Source organism: Dipodomys ordii, unplaced genomic scaffold, assembly GCF_000151885.1.
Source record: "Dipodomys ordii isolate 6190 unplaced genomic scaffold, Dord_2.0 Scaffold2, whole genome shotgun sequence".
Classification (NCBI taxonomy): Eukaryota; Metazoa; Chordata; class Mammalia; order Rodentia; family Heteromyidae; genus Dipodomys; species Dipodomys ordii.
Window position 1 is genome coordinate 22,818,372 of NW_012267218.1, and position 18,274 is coordinate 22,836,645.

An 18,274-nucleotide genomic window follows, 5' to 3' on the forward strand; every position below is an offset into this window, starting at 1 on the left:
CGGTCGCGGGTCCCGCTTGGCGCCGGCGGCTCCCGGGGCCGGCGTTCGGTGGGCGGGGCGTCCCGGAGCCCCGCCCCGATGCACAGCCTTGAAACCCGGCCGCCGACCAGCTCCAGTCCACAAGGGAGCCGCAGTCCGAGCAGGAAACGACATCTTCAGACTTCTGCCCAACCACGACAGGACCCGGGCTCGCACCCGGAGCCCAGCGGTCCTCCCCGAGACGAACTTGCCCCACGCCACACTGACCCGCGGGACGGCTTCCGACCGGGTTCCCTAGCCACAGCCTTACCTGTGGGCCACCTACTTTCCGCCTCCCCCCACCCCCCGGCCCCCCGTGGATGCTCAGGCCCACGCCGGGGACCTCGGGCAGCAGTGAGAGGGACCACCCAGCTCATCCCTCAGCGCCCCTCCAGGGGGTCGAGCATGCTGATTGTCCCTTGGAGCACACTCGCTCCAGACATCTGACAAGATGCTAGCCATGAGGCTGTTCACTTGCTTTCTGCAGCTCCTGGCTGGGCTGGCGCTGCCTGCTGTGCATCCCCAGGTAAGGACTCACCCACTCTGGCCTGGCTCCTTGGACATTCCCGTCCCTGGACCGGAAGCTGGGGGCTCTGTGATTTCAGAGTCCTTCCCAGGAGCAGCTCCTCCTAGGATGTGCACCCATTTCCTAGGGGTCAAGCTGGACCCATATCTTTGGGGAGGAGACCTCAGGCTGGGCCCTCCCCAACTCCAGGGGCTGGGGGACTGTCTTGGTGGGGGCAGGGAAGCCCACAAAGAGGGAGGAAGGATTCCTGGCTAGCCCCCGAGCCCTAGTGGTTTTGCTGAAAAGCATCTGTCCGTGAATTCCAGGCGATTGGTGGCCCTGTGGTCAGGGTCAAGGCCCCCTGACCAGCCAGGCACCCCCCCAGGACCTCTGACCTGGCCTGGTGGGAAGGAAGCTAGTGAAGAGAGTGGCATTGGGGGGAGCTAGGCTGCCCTCACTGGGGTTCAGGTCTGAACTAGGGGCCCCAGTTGGCTGGGGATGAAACAAGGGGTCCTGCTGGGTCTTTCTCCTGGGTGAGTGGCCAGAGGTCCTGAGCGCAGGGCCTGGGGACGTGAGCAGGGCCCTTTTCCCAGGAGCTGGGTGAGTCTGGCTCGGAGCCAGATTGGGCAGTGAAATCTTGACAAAGCCAATGAACTCCCTTTCCACTGTGCTGCCCTGGGAGTCCCCAGCCCCAGGCCAGGAGTGGGTGGGCTGGGCAGTCGCCTGGCCTAGCAGCCCAGTCATCAGCCTGCTTGCTGCAGGGCTGGCCAGAGGTGTAACATTACCCGCAGCCTGCAGCCTGCTCCAGCCCCTCAGCCCCCACCAGCTGATCACCTCCCCCTGGGCTCTGGCTCCCAGCCAAGGCGGGCTGTATAGGCTCAGTACGGCTGGCCTGGGGGCTGGGTAGAAGGGAGACCCCATAGAATTGAATTATCTTTGGGATACAGGAGGCTTCCAAAAGTCTCCAGCCTCTCAGGCTTTTCCAAAGAGGAAACTGAGGCCAAAGAGAGCTGGAACTTACCCAGGGTCCAGTTGGTTTTGAATTGCACCTGTAAAGAGGCAGCTTTCAGATAGGACAGAGCATGTGTGTGTGTACACGGTGTAGTGGGGAGTTCAGAAGGGCCTCTATCCTCTTGCCATAACAGTTTGGTCCCAGATGGCATGCATGTGCACACACACACACACACACACACACACACACACACACACACACACCCTTATCTCTGCACCTTTCTGTCCACAGCAGAGGGCCCTGTCTGCTGGGAATGGCTCATCAGAAGTGGAAGGTAAGCCAGCCAGATTGGGAGAACACATGTTCAGCCCCTCCCTTCTTTCCTCTCAAGTTCCCACAGAGGATGGGAAGGAATTGGCATGAAGGGTGGGTGCAGCCTGATTGCAAACTGGGGAGAGTCTACAAGCTAGACATCGGCGTTGCCAGGGCCTGAGAGATACACCCGTTGTGACCCAGCAGTCCTAGATGCAGTCCTAGGCCAGGTCACCCTGCACACAGAAAGCAGACCACTAGAGCTAAGGGTTTGTCCAGCTGGCTCAGTGCCCTTTCCCAGCTTGCTATCGGGGTGCAGATGGGGTCTTGAAAGGCAAGGTAGGCACTGAGTGCCAGGGGCCAGACTGGGGGTCTGGGAGCTAGATGAAGTGGGCAGGCAGTCAAGAGGATGGGGTGGGGAGAAGGGCGCTTTCCAGCAGCCCAGCCCTGGTGGAGTTGCAGGGCTGTGACCAGGCCTTTCCATTGATTACAAACAGACAGAAGGCGAGTCGCGCCCTCCCTGGCCCCTCTATTCCCCGCCCTATGTTGCATCCAGAGGAAACCTTCAAAGGGCAACAAGACCTTGGCCAAAGAAACATACATGCAGAAGGCAGGGGCCTGTGCCAGGCCTCCTGACTCCTCTCCCTGCCCCACCTCTTCTCTGAGATGTGGGGCTTCCCACTGCTCCATAGGAGTGGGGGTGTGTAGGGACGAGCTCACACACAGGTATGACAGACATCTATCTGTGGGCTAGGAACATTTTCTACTGGCCTTGCCCACCCCTATACACTTGCCTGCCTGGTAGCAACCTCTCCTGGCCAGGCTTATCCAGGCCTCCTGTTGAGGCCCAGACCCTTTGGCCACTGAATAGAATAGGTCTGAGATTTAGCTGTCCTTGACTTCATTGACACCCATTGGCCCTGCCTTCTGGAACTGGCAAATGTTCCACTCTCTGGAACTTGGAGAGGAACCCATCCCGACTTCTACACTGTATCTTGTTTTGATGGGTTTTTGTTTGTTTGTTTTTTCTGTAGTTGAGGCAATAGTAACCAAAGAGCTTTGGCCTCAGTTTCCTCATCTGTAAAATGGGAGCATTAGACTACTTTGTACTGAAAGTTCTGTGTGTGTGTGTGTGTTGGTACTGGGGCTTGAACTCAGGCCAGGATGCTGTTCCTTAAGTCTTGGGCTCAAGACTACCACTCCTATCACTTGAGCTACAACTCTACTTCTGGGTTTTAACTGATTGGTTGGTGATAAGAGTGTCACAGACTTTCCTGTCCAGGCTGACTTTGCACTTCCATCCTTAGCTATCAACCTCCTGAGTAGCTAGGATTATAGGTGTGAGCCATCAGTGCCCAGCTTTTTTATTTTTATTTATTTAAGATTGCAGGATTTATTCTCTAAGTCCATAGAAGAGACCTGGGTGTGTGCACCCCAGGATCCTGGTGAGGAGGCTGCGAAGTACAGATTCATTAAGTCGGCACGTCTGCCATCCTGATCAATCCGGGGCCCTCCCTATGTGATGGCCAAGGAGCACAATGAGTTAAATTTAGAGCCAGTTTATAAAATCTGAAAATGCTATCCTCTTCTGCTCACACCAAGTGACAGCATGGTCCAGCTGTGGACACCGCTTCTCACTACTGCCTTTCGTGTCCTGGGGCTGGACACTTACAGTCTGACCACAAGGCTGGGAACTAGGAAGGTTTTACAATCTCTATGTTTTACAGATGAAAAACCTGAGGTCCAGAGAGGCCTTGAGGTGACGGGAAGCCTCTGGAGTATCTGGAAGGACTGACATGCTCAGCCCCAGGCCTCCCAGCTGCCTGGTGGCTGAGCAGTCATGAGCAGGGTGTCCTTTGTGGCTGCCTGGCTGGATGCCCTGCCAACGAGTAGATCACCTGCTGGGCACCGGCTGGTGGCCAGCCTCTCTAGAAGCTGGCTCTCATGATTAAACAGTTCTGAGTCGCCTCCATTCTGGGTAGTGGGAAGCTGGGGATCCGATGGCGGCTCATCCACACGGCTAGAAAGAGAGCCCATTCATGGCCTCAAGAGGGGCCTTTAGAGGGACCGCCCAGCCCTGGCCAGGAACAGCCTCTGATTCCTCTCACTCCACCCCCACGCCAACCCAGAACAGGTCTGAGGCTGGCGGAAGTGTGCTGAGGAGCAGCTGAGCTCAACCACATCTGGGAGCGGTCCCTGCCCTGCCTCCCCTCCCAGGCCCCTCACCCAGCCCCCACACCGGCAGGGGCCTCCACACATGAATTACCCTCTTTCTTAGCAGCTGCCAGGTAAAGCAGGCCCTGGCCCTTCTTCTCTGCCCCTTCCCAACGTGATCTGGCCACCTAGTCCAGAAAGCAGCAGGTTTCAGGATTTTAGGGTTCTGTGAAGGAAGCATTTGCCTGATAGGATAGGGGTGGGGGGTGGCGAGTAAGGAAATCTCAGTCTCTGCCACTAAAGCCCCAGCCGGCTCTGCTCAACCTATGTTAATGGCTTTGACAGCCCGGCTGGTGGGAGTTTGTTTGCTGGATCGGAGGGGGCTGGGGTGCTGCCTTTTTTTCTGCTATTGTCTTTCTCTCTCCCTGACAATGGGTGCTGAGGCGGGAGTCTAAGTCTTCCAGGGTGCTCTGGCAGCTAGCTGTTCCTCTGCTCCGGTTTGTATTTGCACGGTAGAGATTAAGCATGCACTGTGGCCTAGGGTTCGTGAAGGTTTTTAGACTAGACACAGTTTATGGAGCTGATTGGTGATAGAAAGGTGTTCTCTGACCCCATACTGCAAAGTCAGGCTTCCCTGGGCTTCAGGACTGCCCGGTAGAGAGGCCTTAGTTCCCACTAGAGTCCAGGGAGAATGTCTAACGGCTTGGAGAAGTAGAGTTAAGGAGCTCCTGAATCCCCCTGAACACCTGGTCCATCCGATCTGAATGCCCCCTAAACAGATTAGGGCAGGATGAAGCTGCAGACACCCAGATACATGCCATTTATTGGCCTCAGTGGCCACCCCGCAGTTCCACGTGGCCATACCCCTCTCGGGTATTTTCCACCAGCTTGCAGCCTTTGCTGAGGGCCTCTGTTATGACTGAAGTTTATTTTTCTTCTGAGAATACCGGGAGACGCACGTCGTCATCGGCTCAGTGGAATGGACTTTGGCCCCATCTGCCTGCCACGGAAGTGAAAGGGCTCCTGGGAAAGGCCATTGCTCTAATGCTAAAGCCATAGAGATGGTTCCCAGGTGACCCAGTTCCCTTGTCAGCCTCCGTCAGCTGACAATGACCACCAGACAGGAGCAAGATGACCCAGGCAGGGGATGTTTCTCGGCTCACAGTCTCAAGGCTGAGCTAGGCTGTATTATTGTGTGCTCAAGCACAGTCTGTCCAAACAAAAGGGACCTTAGCAACCATCTATTCCTAGCCTGCCTCTTTTTGTCCCCAGCTCAGGAAACTGATACACCCAGAAAGGCTAAGTGACCTCCCCAAGGTCACACAGCCAGTATAGGCACTGAAGCCAGATGTACTGACTGTGGCCACTTCCTGAGACCTTCTGCTTGGGTCCTGCCCCTAAGGAGCTAAGGCTTCTGAAGATTTCCAGATCATCTTCCAAAAGACCCCATCACTCCCACCAAACAGACATTGCCCAGGCAGGACAGACACTGGCCAGGCCAAGGCTCTTACTGGTAATCCTCAGTGAGCAGCATCTAATCAGTCAAGAATCACTTAGCCTGTGTTTACCGAGGCCTGGCTCCTGTTCTCAAAGAGCCTCAATTTGGCTATAATGGGGGAGATAAGAGGCACCAGTGATGAAGGGGTGAGCCAGAGCCAAGCTGCGCTCTTGGGAGAAACACCACTCCTGGTAGAAATCACTGGAAAAGACAACAGGGAGGGATGGGGCGATGGCCTTGGGACAAGGGAGATGGGATGTAGGTGGAGCAGCTGGCACCTAGTGGGGACATGAAGGAGCCAGAGAGTTGAGGGGAAAGTCAGCTCTCCCTGTGGGACTTGACTTCTGGGGAGCCATTAGGTTCCTCAGAGCTCCAGGGAACCAAGGTAAACCCACGTACCCGAGTCACGAATAGCGCTCTGGGCTGGGAAGGTGGCTCAGTGGTAGAGTGTCTTGCATGCATGAGGCCCTGGGTTCAGTTCCTCAGCACCACATAAACAGAAAAAGCTGGAAATGGAGCTGTGGCTCAAGTGGTAGAACGCTAGCCTTGAGCTGAATTGCTGAGGGACAGCGCCCAGGCCTAGAGTTCAAGCCCCACAACTGACAAAAAAAAAAAGAATAGCGCCCAGAGTATGGGACTCTGAGAGATTCTGCTGCACTGGGACTTGCACCCAGCAGAAGAAATAAGGGGCCAGCAGGGATCCCACAGGGCTCACATCAACAGTTCATGGTGGCCTAACCCAGCCTTCCTTCCTCCTCGTAGTGGTGCCTTTCCATGTAGTGTTGGGCCGCAGCTACTGCAGGCCAATGGAAACATTGGTGGATATTTTGACTGAGTACCCCAGCGAGGTGGAGCACATATTCAACCCTTCCTGCGTCTCCCTCTTGCGCTGTACTGGCTGCTGTGGTGATGAGCAACTGCACTGTGTACCAGTGAAGATGGCCAATGTCACCATGCAGGTAGGGAGCTCTCCTCATGTCATTTCCTGCCCCTCAGCCCAGAGGCCCACAGAATCTGCCTTCCAGAAAATACTCAAGAGAGAGACAGAGGGAAGCCAAGGTCCCAGGACTGGAGCCCACTGCTTCCTGCGCTGCCATCATGGCTCTGAGCCTGCTCGCGTGACTCCTGACCAGATTTCAATCTTTATCTTCTCACAGATCCTGAAAATCCCCCATCAGCTTGAGTTGCAGGCCTCCATGGTAGAGCTGACATTCTCTCAACACGTGCTCTGTGAATGCAGGTAGGCCCCTGGAGCACGAGGCAGGGACAGGCCCCATATACTTAGCAGCCTTCTGCAAACCTAGGTCGCAGGGCAGAGGTGGAGGCTGCTAGTTCTACTGCAGGCTGCACTTGCTTTCCTGGTAAGTGGTTCTGAATTGCTGCTTTTTGTTTTGCATCCCCCACTAGTAGCCAGTTGGCATGGGGATCTGGCTCCAGAAGCTGGAGTCCAGCTGCGATGCTACAGGGGAAGAGAAAGACTGAGTCCCTTCCAGACCTACAAGGGCTCCTGCCTGTCGTCCCCATCCTCTGAGATGAGAGGCAGCTGCTGCAGGCCCCTGGAGTAGGTGCCTGGCTTCAAAGGCCTAGCAAGTCTGGACTTGGTTCTGGGCAAGACTATGTACCCATGGGAAGGGGGCACACTGGGCTGAGAAGTGGAAGGAAAGACAAATTCCACTGGGAGAAAACGTGGAAGAAAAAGACACACTGGTTTCTTCAGAGTTGTAGTCCCCATCCCTATCCCTTTCTTTTCTTTTTCTTTTTTTTTGGGGGGGGGGTTCCGGTCGTGGGGCCTGAACTCTGGGCCTGGGCGCTGTCCCTCAGCTCTTCAGCTCAAGGCTAGCGCTCTACCACTTGAGCCACAGTGCCACTTCTGGCTTTTTTTCTTTTTGCTTATGTGGTGCTGAGGAATTGAACCCAGGGCCTCATGCATGCAAGGCAAGCGCTCTACCACTGAGCCACCTTCCCAGCCCCCCCTTTCTTTTCTTTAAAACTGTCTATCCTCTGGGTTCTTGTAACTTGTGACTACTAGGAGCAAAAATCCTGGCACTGCCAGGTAGGTCCAGGAAGGGCAGATTGGGCTGAGATGCTGATCTTGGGCATGCATCCACTGGGCCATGGCAGCTGTGCCAGACTTGAGATCCAGATCTCTACATGGGATAGGAGGTGGGAGGGGGGACTTTTTTTTAATAATCTACTGTGACCAGCCCCCCATGTGTGGCCACCTATGTTTATTGAGTGTCTACTGTGTGCCGGGCATTGGCCTAGACACTTGGGTTATAATATAAACAGGACAGGCAAGGTTCCTGGTCTCCTGGTCACCCTACCCCATTGTCTAGCTCGGGGCTCTGGCCGCCTCCATGCCCTCATCATGCCTGTCTCAGCCTGTTTCCTCCCTGCCAGAACTTAGGTCATGAACTTTCATGGACACAGGCTGGATGGTGAACTTCACCTTCATAGCCACTCTTTTGGGGTGAGAAGAGTCAGATTCCAACAGTGTCTCTGATTTGCCCAATCTGCAGAGATACAGCCAGGCATTTCCAGGGAAGGACCAGCCCAGGGCAGCATTCCCCCCTTGGCCTGAAGCTGACTGCTACCATGCCACCACACACTGCTCCCAGGGAAGACTGGGGGCAGATCCTCATCCCATGGTCCAGCCAACAGAGACACCGTTATTTTCACTTCTGGGCCAGTAGCTGCAGCCTGGGAGGCAGTTCTGGGACGTAACTGGTGACCAGACAGCCTGTGTCCATCAACTATATTGTCCCTACTGACTCCCTTCACAGTCACCAGGAGTGGGGTGGGGGTGCATCCACACAGGCAGCCTTAGCTGGCAGCAGCCATTGATCTCCGTAGCCTTGCCCAGCATGTACTGTTGTTGAGAAAAACCCCAGAATGCACTCTGGAAGTGAATAAAGTGAAGCAGCAGAGAACAAGACTCAAAAGACCCTAGATTTGATGCCAGGAGGCGGAGGCATGTAGAATCAAATGAGAAGGAACCCCGGGGTGCAGGGGAGAGTGTGGGGGGGTGTTATATCTCTGATAGTATGGCCAGAGTCTAAGGCCTTTGGCTGTTGCTCCTCACCAGCTCCATGCTGCCCCCTAGTGTCCTCAGAATCAACTACCCAACCAGCACTTTGAAGATCAAGGTTGGGAGTAGGGGGGATTTTCGAGGAAGCCTCCAATAAACTACTCTCTTGATTCTCCCCTCTTTCTGTTTCTCTAGACCTCTGGAGTTGACAAAGCCAGAAAGGTAAGTGACCTAGATGGGGTTCTGGGCTATTCTCAGGCCTGCCATCCCTTTTCCTAGCATAGGGCCCTCAATTATTTGTCCTGACGCTTTTGGCTTATTGCAGGAGGAGACCCAAGGGCAGGGGAAAGAGGAAGAAAGAGAAGCAGAAACACACAGACTGTCAGAAAGCCCACCTGTGAGTGTGCTGGGGGGCGACCCAGGGATGGCAAGAAGGCTGGGCCTGAGGGGGGCCCCCACTGTGCTACCATTGGTCAGTAGTCAGTGGTCAGGGAAGGGGAGAGGCAAGACTCAGGAAATCCTGGGATCCTGAACAGGGGCTGCACCCAGGAAGCATGAGCGGACCCTCGTTCTTGCCTGGCCTGGCCCAGTGCTTTGTGTGGTCTAAAACAAATCATTTCTCTGGGTGAAATGATGAGGCAGAGCACCCACCACACATTTGGGTGTTGTCACTTCCTGTGTGCCAGGACATCAGCCAGTAGCCATGGTGTCTGCACTTCCAGTGATGAGAAGTCTAGGTGCAGCCCTTCCTGGCTTCTAGGCTAGTATTTCTGTCCTGGGGTCTCCTTCCTTCCACTTCTCTTCTCCATGTTCCTTGTCTACCTTGGCTTCACGTCTGAGGGGCAGCACGCTGGAGCCCCAGGTTTGAGTATGGTTGGGAGAAAAGGATTAGGGAAGGGAACGTACTGATCTCTGAGTGAGAATAGAATATTGCACATGCTCTGTAAATCAAGTACAGTGAGGTGTTCCTGCAGCTGGAAGCCAGGAAGTCATGTCATTTCATTTCATGCAGTTTTATCCCATGAGCCACCAGCTCAACCTTGGGGGTTGATTTTCTCTCCTTCAATGAAGGCAGGATTTAGGGAACATCCAGTCCTCTTAAGACTCATTTTTGCCCTCATTCCACACAGCAATGTAGGGAAGGAGTTAGTGGTAAGATCAGGTGATGGTGGCCACAAACCCAGCCAGACAGTTAAAGCAAAGCACCCCATCCCTTCATTTCCCAGACACCCATCTTCACATATCTCATTTGGGAATCTCCTAAAAGAAATTCAGGAGCCCAAGTGCTCTCCTGCTCAATTTTAGGCTGACACTGATTTTTTTTTCATTATAACTATAAAGAATTGCACAGAATGTGATTTCTGACATACTGTAAGTATTAATATAAAGCTGTTATGCCAGTGAGTATATAAACTCACTCTTCAGATATGTCCTATGCCATCCTCATTTAATATTTAACATCATCCATTTTTAAAAATTTGTTATTTTTGGTGCTGGTTCTGGGGCTCGAGTTCAAGGCCTGGGAGCAACCCCTGAGTTCTTTTTTCTCAAGTGCTCTACCATTTGAGCCACAGCTCCACTTCTGGCTTCTTGGTGGTTAATTGGAGATAAGGGTCTCATGGACTTTCCTGCCTGGGCTTGCTTCAAACCATAATCCTCAAACCTCAGCCTCTTGAGTGGCTAGGATTACAGGTGCGAACCAGTGGTGCCTGGCCCTTCATCCAATTAAAAATAAAGAATAGTGAAAATAAGTATTTGCACATCCTTCCTTGATACTTATTTACAATTGCTTCTGTGTTTGTGTGTGTATGTGTGTACACATGTGCACGTGTGCCATGTTGGACTTAAATTCATGACCTTGAGTATGCTTAGCTTTTTACTCAATACTGGTTGTTCTACCACTTGAGCCACACCTTTACTTCCAGTTTTTTGCTGGTTAACTGGAGATTAGAGTCTCACAGACCTTTCTGTCTGGGCTGGCTTCAAACCTTGATCCTCAGATCTTAGCCTCCTAAGTAGGATTATAGGTATGAGCCACCAAGCTAGCCAGCTTCTTTTTTATTTTATTTTATTTTATTTTTGCCAGTCCTGGTGCTTGAACTCTAGGCCTGGACACTGTCCCTTAGATTCTTTTGCTCAAGGCTAGCGCTCTACCACTTGAGCCACAGCGCAACTTCTGGCTTTTTCTGCTTATGTGGTGCTAAGGAATTGAACCCAGGGCCTCATGCATGCAAGGCAAACACTCTACCACTGAGCCACCTTCCCAGCCCCCACCTTCTATTTTTAAAGATTTTATTTTGATTTCATTTTCCCCACAGTATTTCAGCATAATGTAACATTATTTTTAATGCTCACAAGCCTTTTATTTATCACCTTGTGATGTTTATTGTCCATAAAGCTGGTACATGAGGGAATTATTTTAAAGTTCCTATGAGCATAAAGCTGAATTCAATTTTTTCCTGGAATAAATTATCAGAATAGTTATTAGTCATCCCACTTGATCAAAAGGGCACAAATATACCATATTTTAATAATTGGAAACCACGAAGGGAAATCAATCTTACTGGGAAAGCATCTCTGTGAGACGGATAGGCTACTGCTTTTCAATTAGTTAATGAATCAGTTGATGGATATGACTTCCTTTGCCTCTTTCCCCTCCCCTTGCTGTTGGAGACAGGAGTCAGCATAAATTCTGGTCCTGTTTCCTGTTTATCACTTTTTATGGATGAGAACTGAGTAATTATGCTCATGTAAATAAGTAGATGGGGCTAGAGCCATTTAATCATTGGAACTCCTTTGAACTATTTGCCAAAGTCCTCACGGTGATCTGAACAAAAATTACTTTTTTTTTTGGTGCCAGTATTGGGGCTTGAACTCAGAGCCTTGTGTTTTTGCTTGGATTTTTTTTTTTTTTTTTTTTTGCTCAAGGCTGGAGTTCTACCATTTGAGCCACATCTTCTCTTCTGGCTTTTGCTGGTTACTTGGAGATTAGAACTCTCAGATTTGTCTGCCTGAATTGATTTTGATTCTCAGTTCTCAGCCTCCTGAGTAGCTAGGATTATAGGCATCAGCCAGCAGTGTCTAGTCAAATAATACTTCTAATGACACATTGGCTGATAATTCAGTTAGGTTGCTTTTCAATTTGGTTGAAAGACTTGGAAACTGCCTGGCTTGCAAAAGGCTTGATTCCCCTGCACTTTAGCCATATTTCTTTTCTCAACACTGACACCAGTGTCTCAGATTACTTGTTTCATGTCCCCAGAGTGTTTTTTCCTTATAGCAACATACTTGAGCAGAATTTGGCATGTACAAGATGCATCTCTTCCTTTCTTAAGGGAGAAGGGCGATTGTGGATGGGGCAGCAGGGCACTGGCACCTCCCTCTACAAACCAAATGAAAGCTGGCTACATGAGAAGGCTGAAAACTGATTTTTTTAAAGCCATCCATTCTCGGTTTTCATGAGCATCTTAATGATGCCCGACTGAGTTCAAATGTCTTTGATGCTGGCTAGCTGTGTGATCTTAAACAAGATCGTAACTTCTCTGGGCCTCAGCTCCTCAACACCTCTGGGGTGTTGTTAAGGGTGAGATTTTTTTGGGGGGGGTCTGGCAGTGGGGCCTGAACTCTGGGCCTAGGCACTGTCCCTCAGCTCTTCAGCTCCAGCTGAAGAGCACCACTTACGGCTTTTTTCTTTTTGCTTATGTGGTGCTGAGGAATCGAACCCAGGGCCTCAGGCATGCAAGGCAAGCGCTCTACCACTGAGCCACCTTCCCAGCCCCAAGGGTGAATGGTACAATATTTGGGGCAAAAGCTGGGTGGGGGGGTAGGCCGCAGTGCTTGTTGGTGTGAGTGTAAGCGTCACTCCCTCTGCATCCACTGCCCCCCATCGGAGGGGACCTTGCCTTCCATCATGTCCTGATACCCTGTCCTGTCTGTCTGTTCTCTGGCAGGGGTGGTGACTGGAGCTAACCAGCTCTGTGGAGGAGAGACCCCATGTCCAGCTCGTATATTTATTACCGTTACCTTCAGTGACCTCCTGCTGGTACCTACCCTCTATTTATTAGCCAACTGTATCCCTGCTGAATGACTTGCGCCCTCCATGACGATGGGCGGGGAGGGACAGGACCCTCAGGAATTCAGTGCCTTAAACAGAACGTGAGAGAAACAAATGAAGCCAACCACAGACTCGTGGGAGCTTCGGCTTGGGAAGAAGCAAGACGTGTGGCTTCGCAAGGGACAAGCTGGGGTGCGGAGGCCCGAGGATGGAGAAGAAAAGACAGTGACCTGGCTCTGGCCCCTTCTCCTGGGGGCTCCTGCCTGAGGCTGCGCTGCGGGTGTCTGTGCAGCCAGCGTGGCTCTGGTGGAGCGGGCGGCAGGCAGCCAGTGGAGGAGACCCAGCCACGTCCTCCAGGCCTCCTTGTGCTGGCCGCCGCCCTCCGCCCTGGAGACTTGGACGTTCACTTCTGCAGAGCAGTGCCTGCTGTGGGTCTTTGCTGCTCCTTATTGCCTATCTCATTGTGCCTGCTCATTCCGGAATATTGTCCCAGCAAGGTGCCACCACCCTGCCCCCTCTCAGGGACACAAAAAGTGGCCTCGAGCTGAACATATGGCAGACTGGATAAGGAGCAGCCTGGTCAAATGGACTTAAAGTCACCAGGAGCAGGGCTGTGTGGCCTGAGCCCCATGGCTGCGGACAGTGGGGCGGATCCCCAAGGCCTCTGTGCTCTACCAGCCGCCCCTGCGGGCCATCTGACTACCAAGCTAGATTCTCTTGAATAAAGTATTCTAGTCTGGAAGCTGTGCGTCCTGGAAGTGAATCTGATGACGCAGAAGAGATAAGGGAGGGTAGGGGAGACACAAAGAGCCCAGCACAGTCTCAGAACCTCAGTTTCCTCGTCTTAAAAAGCCTAACACAGAGCCGAGCACTGGTAGCTCATACCTGTAATCCTAGCTACTCAGGAAGCAGAGATCTGAGGATCGAGGTTTGAGGTTAGCTGGGGCAGGAAAGTTAGTGGGAATCTGATCTCCAGTAAACTACTCAGAAAAAGCTAGAAGTGGTGGTAGTAGAGCACTAGAGCGATAAGAAGCTCCCAGACAAAGCTCAGGCCCTGAGTTCAAGCCCCAGGACTAGCATCCCCCCCCAAAAAAAAAACTGACATGAGAGGGCATGTCAGGCTTTCTCCTTTTTCCCGTTTTAGGACAGCTGAGGAAACTGAGACCAAGAAATTGAAATGACTAAGCCATGCGCCAGTGGCTCACGCGTGTAATCCTAGCTACTCAGGAGGTAGAGATCTGAGGATTGTAGTTCAAAGCCAGCCCAGGCAGGAAAGTCCGAGAAACTTTTTGTTGTTGTTGTTGTTGGTCGTGGGGCTTGAACTCTGGGCTTGGGTGCTGTCCCTGTGCTCTTCAGCTCAAGGCAAGCACTCTACCGCTTGAGCCACAGTGCCACTTCCTGTTTTCTAGTGGTTAATTGGAGATAAGAGTCTCACAGACTTTTCTGCCTGGGCTGGCTTTGAACCGTGATTCTCAGATCTCAGCCTCCTCAGTAGCTAGAATTACAAGTGTGAGCCACCAGTGCCCGGCCCGTGAGACTCATCTCCAATTAACCACCAGAAAACCAGTAGTGACTCTGTGGCTCAAGTGATAAGAGTGTTTGCTGAGCTGAAGAGCTCAGAGACAGCGCCCAGGCCCAGAGTTCAAGTCCCACGACCCACAAACAACAACAATAGAAATCAAAATGACTGATGGAAAACCAACAGAGCAGCTAGCTGGGCATCAGGCCTGTCCTTATAGGTCACCTGTCAAGTGACCAACAGTGTTTTCATCTCTAACCTGAGTGGCTTAGCTACATGGCTCCTCAGTTTAAACACTCTAACTGGGGGAATGTCCCCCTCCCGATGTCTTCCGGGGCTGTCTTTGAGGATTGCTTCAGCTCCTACGGCACTCTGGGGTTCACCCATCCAAAACAAGGGGCTCCCAGATATTGTTGGGGAGAGGCCTGACTCAAGTTACCTCTGAGCACCATCATATTCAAAAGCACATCTCCCTTCCCTGCATGGATTCTCCACACCCAGCCCCATGTCCAGCCTCTGGACCCTGAGTAGGGCTCCCAGACTCTTCAAGCCCTCGAGGAGTCATCCTGGCCTGTGAGGCCACTGAACTATACCATGTCTCCTATCTCTCCAGCCCTGGATACCTGGATCTGCTGGTACCTTCTTCCTCTTCCCAACTCTCTCTGTCTTCTTGAATGCTGAAGCATGAAAAAGAATTCTACTTTTCTTGAGACCAAGCTTTGTGCTCTCACATTCCCCTCTACTGATCGGCAAGATGTGTGTGTCTTTCTGTGTTCCTTAGGTTAGTAGGAGTGGATCCCCATTCTCTTGTTGGCTCTATTTCCTCACTTAACGTGAAAAACTACAGTGACCAGGCAGGGGCCCACTCCAGGCCTGGGAGGGTGAGCAGGGTGGGGTGGCTCTCTGCTCTGGCAGCTGCCCTCTACGATCTGTTCACTGAGGCCTGGGCCCCTGAGGGAACATACTGGTCAGAATGTGCTCCTGGCTGCTGATCACAGGCAGGGTGTGGGTTGGTCCCAGGGGACTCACTTTACAAGAGAACTTTGCTTTCCTGCTTCCCAATGTTTCAGCTACAGCTGTTCCAAGCCATTGCCTTTGACCCACTGAGCCGAGAAAAGCTTAGCCCTTCCCTTTGGTCAGCCATACCCCTGTGCTCAGCCCCAAAGACTCCAACCCAGCCCTGTTGCGTCTCCCAGGTTTCAGCTCTTGATATCACCCATTGTTAGTGGCCTCCCCACCCTCCCAGGCCAGTGACCTATTGAGACCTAGACAGAATCCAGGACAGGACCTGAAGGCAAGGAGCAGAAACCCTCATCCCTGACCAGGGGCCCAAGGCAGGAACATCATGATGAGTCCATTTGACCACGCCAGAAGCTTCTTCACATCATTTGATGGTCACCATTTGTGCATCACCACATGGGTCACAGATGCCACTCTAAGCACCCAGGAACCAGTGCAGAATGGGGTATGCAGGACTTACCCCCAAGGTTTTATGTTCCCCAGAGACACAGTCCCCCAAGGGTGTCTAGAGGACATGGCATCCTCAAGGAAAAATACTCTTGAGTACCTTATATTTTAAAACAGAAGCAGTATGGGGTTGAACCTATTTGCTAACAAGATTTACCGAGAGAGATGGCTCAAGCCAGATGTGGCTGTATACACCAGCACACAGAGGCTGAAGCAGAAGGATCTGGAATTTGAGAGTAGCCGAGGCTATATAATGAGACCCTGTTTCCTTCTCCCTAAAAAGGAAAGAAGAAAATGTTTTGTTGCCCAGATGATAGACAAGATCTAGATATGGCCTTGACATTTTTCAGCTCTAAAGGAGCTTCCCTGCCCCCTCCCCTTGGATCTGAGCTAATCTGGTCCGTTTTGATCACAGATGTGACAGAAGAGACCTTCAAAAGCACTAATGCTCCCATCTTGGTCTCTTGGGATTCTGAGCTGCTAGGCAGTCAACCAACCTGAGATCACTGTATTGGAAGGATGCTCAAGCTGACCCCATAGAAATGGGGAGATAATGAGCCCTGCGTGGCTGTCCCAAGCTCCTTCAGCCATTACATTGTCATCTCAGCCAAGGCCACAGAATTTGTTTGATTTCCTAACTCACATAACCACAAACATGATGGTTAATCTTGATTGGTAATTTGATTGGATTGACAAATAAGTAGGAGATTAGCAAAGCACACTTCTGAGTGTGCCCAGGAGAGAGTTTCTAGGGATGATTAGATCTCATGCTCTAGTATAATGCATGGTTTAATCCACTGATGGATTAAAAATTTGAATAGATAATTGGGAGGTGGTAGAACTGTGGAAGGTAAGGCCCAGTGGGAGGGAGTAGGTCACTGGGAATGAGCCTTTGAAGGGCATTATCTTGTTTTTCTTGGATTCATTTGGCTTCCTGTCCTCCATGAGGTGAATACCCTCCTCCACACTCACCACCAAGATGTGGAGATTTGACAGGGCCAAATTGACAGAATCTTCTGAAACCATGAAACAAATCTTTCCTCCCTTAAGTTGTTTCTACCAGGTATTTGGTCAGAACAATGATAAAAAGATACCATAACAAATTGTTTTGAGGGGCTGGGAAGGTGGCTCAGTGGTAGAGCGCTTGCCTTGCATGCATGAAGCCCTGGATTCAATTCCTCAGCACCACATAAGCAGAAAAAGCCAGAAGTGGCACTGTGGGTCAAATGGTAGAGCACTGGCCTTGAGCTGAAGAGCTGAGGGACAGTGCCCAGGCCCAGAGTTCAGGCCCCATGACTGACAAAAAAAAAAAAAAGCAAATTGTTTTTAGTTGGTTTATTACACAACAATAGGTAAGCAGAGAGAAAGGAGAGAATGGTGAAGGGTATTGGGATTAAGAGGAAGGTACTTCAGGGCAGGAAGTCACAGAAAGCCTTCCAATGGAAGTAACATTTATGGTGTGTGTAACATCATGATCATATGAAGAGCAGATTTAAGATCACTCTAGGCTGGACACCAGTGGCTCACATCTGTAATCCTAGCTCTCAGGAAGCTGAAATCTGAGGAGATCAATTCAAAGCCAGCCCAGGCAAAAAAGTTTGTGAGACTCTTATCTCTAATTAATCAGAAAAAAAAGCTGGAAGCAGAGATGTGGCTCAAGTACCAGCTTTGAAACAACAACAACAACCAAAAAAAAAACTAAGCAAGAGCATGAGCTCCTGAGTTCAAAGCCCCAATACTGGCACATATATGCGTGCACACATAAAACCTACATCAAAACAAAGATGACAACTTGGGGAGTTAAAGAAGGGCTTTCAGGAAGCATTGTGATGCTTTCCTAATAGCAAAGCCCCAGTGTTCTTTGATTCCCAATCGATGTAACACTGGGCAGAGGCTGAGGCAAGTAGAGCACCTAAATTAGTAGGGCTACACAGAGAGGAGTAAGACATTGCCTCAGGCCTTAGAAAGTTTGTTTAAAAGATGAGGATGTCACTCTATGGTAGAGTGCTTGCTTAGCACAGTCCTGGGTTCAATTCACATCACTGCAAAAAAAGAAAGGGGGAGAGAGAGAGAGAGAGGGAGGGAGGGAAGAAGGAAGGAAGGAAGGAAGGTGAATGAAAGGACTTTGAGCTGCATCTTGAGGATGCCATCTCTGAGATGACCAGGAAAGTCCAGTTCCAGATAGAGGCAAGTGGTAGACATAGACCTAGAGTTAGACAGAGAGAGGTCTGCTGCTGATGGTAGGAATTGCGCTCTTCTGCATGGCGGGAGTTCCTGAGTTTTGTTAAATGGGAACAACTTAACATGGTCTTGGAATTCAGGACTGAAAGAAAATGTACAGATTTCCACCTTCTCATGTTACAAATGAAGGATGTGAGCCCGTGTTGCCCAAAGCCGTGTGAGCTAAACCAGCCAGACTTTTCAAGTGTACTGAGGTGGATTTGAAAGCTCTCTACCCCTCACTCCAGGGATGGAGGCTGGAAGAAAAGAGCGTCCTCCCAGCCTGAGAAGCAGGCCAGACCATCTGCGAGGTGGGATCTGGGTGGGTCAGCAGAAAGGGCCCCTGCACAAAGTCTGGGGGGAAATCAAGGCTCCAGACAGGGCGGTGACAGGACGGAGCTGAGCTATGGAAAGATGGCTGTCTGTCAGCACCGGCGCCCAGCAGCTGTTTTCCTAGAGGAGCCAGACCCTTCCCTTTCCGGAGGAAAGCCCGAGCATCCCTCTTCATGACATTGGCTGGGACAGAGGCAAATGAGACCCCCACCTG

General features: G+C 51.5%; 1 protein-coding gene across 2 annotated transcripts; it reads left to right on the forward strand.

Annotated features, from left to right (window-relative positions):
* Positions 1-135: 135 nt before the first annotated feature.
* On the forward strand, positions 136-13,220 carry Pgf (placental growth factor). 2 transcript variants are annotated; one of them, XM_013014361.1, is made up of 7 exons: positions 136-544; positions 1,767-1,809; positions 6,202-6,398; positions 6,597-6,679; positions 8,663-8,689; positions 8,793-8,864; positions 12,418-13,220. In XM_013014361.1, exons 1-7 carry the CDS (start codon positions 470-472, stop codon positions 12,434-12,436), a joined length of 516 nt encoding a protein of 171 aa, XP_012869815.1. In that variant the 5' UTR covers positions 136-469; the 3' UTR covers positions 12,437-13,220. The 2 variants fall into 2 exon arrangements, with proteins under 2 accessions (XP_012869815.1, XP_012869821.1); XM_013014367.1 differs by lacking the exon at positions 8,793-8,864.
* The last annotated feature ends 5,054 nt before the right edge of the window (positions 13,221-18,274 follow it).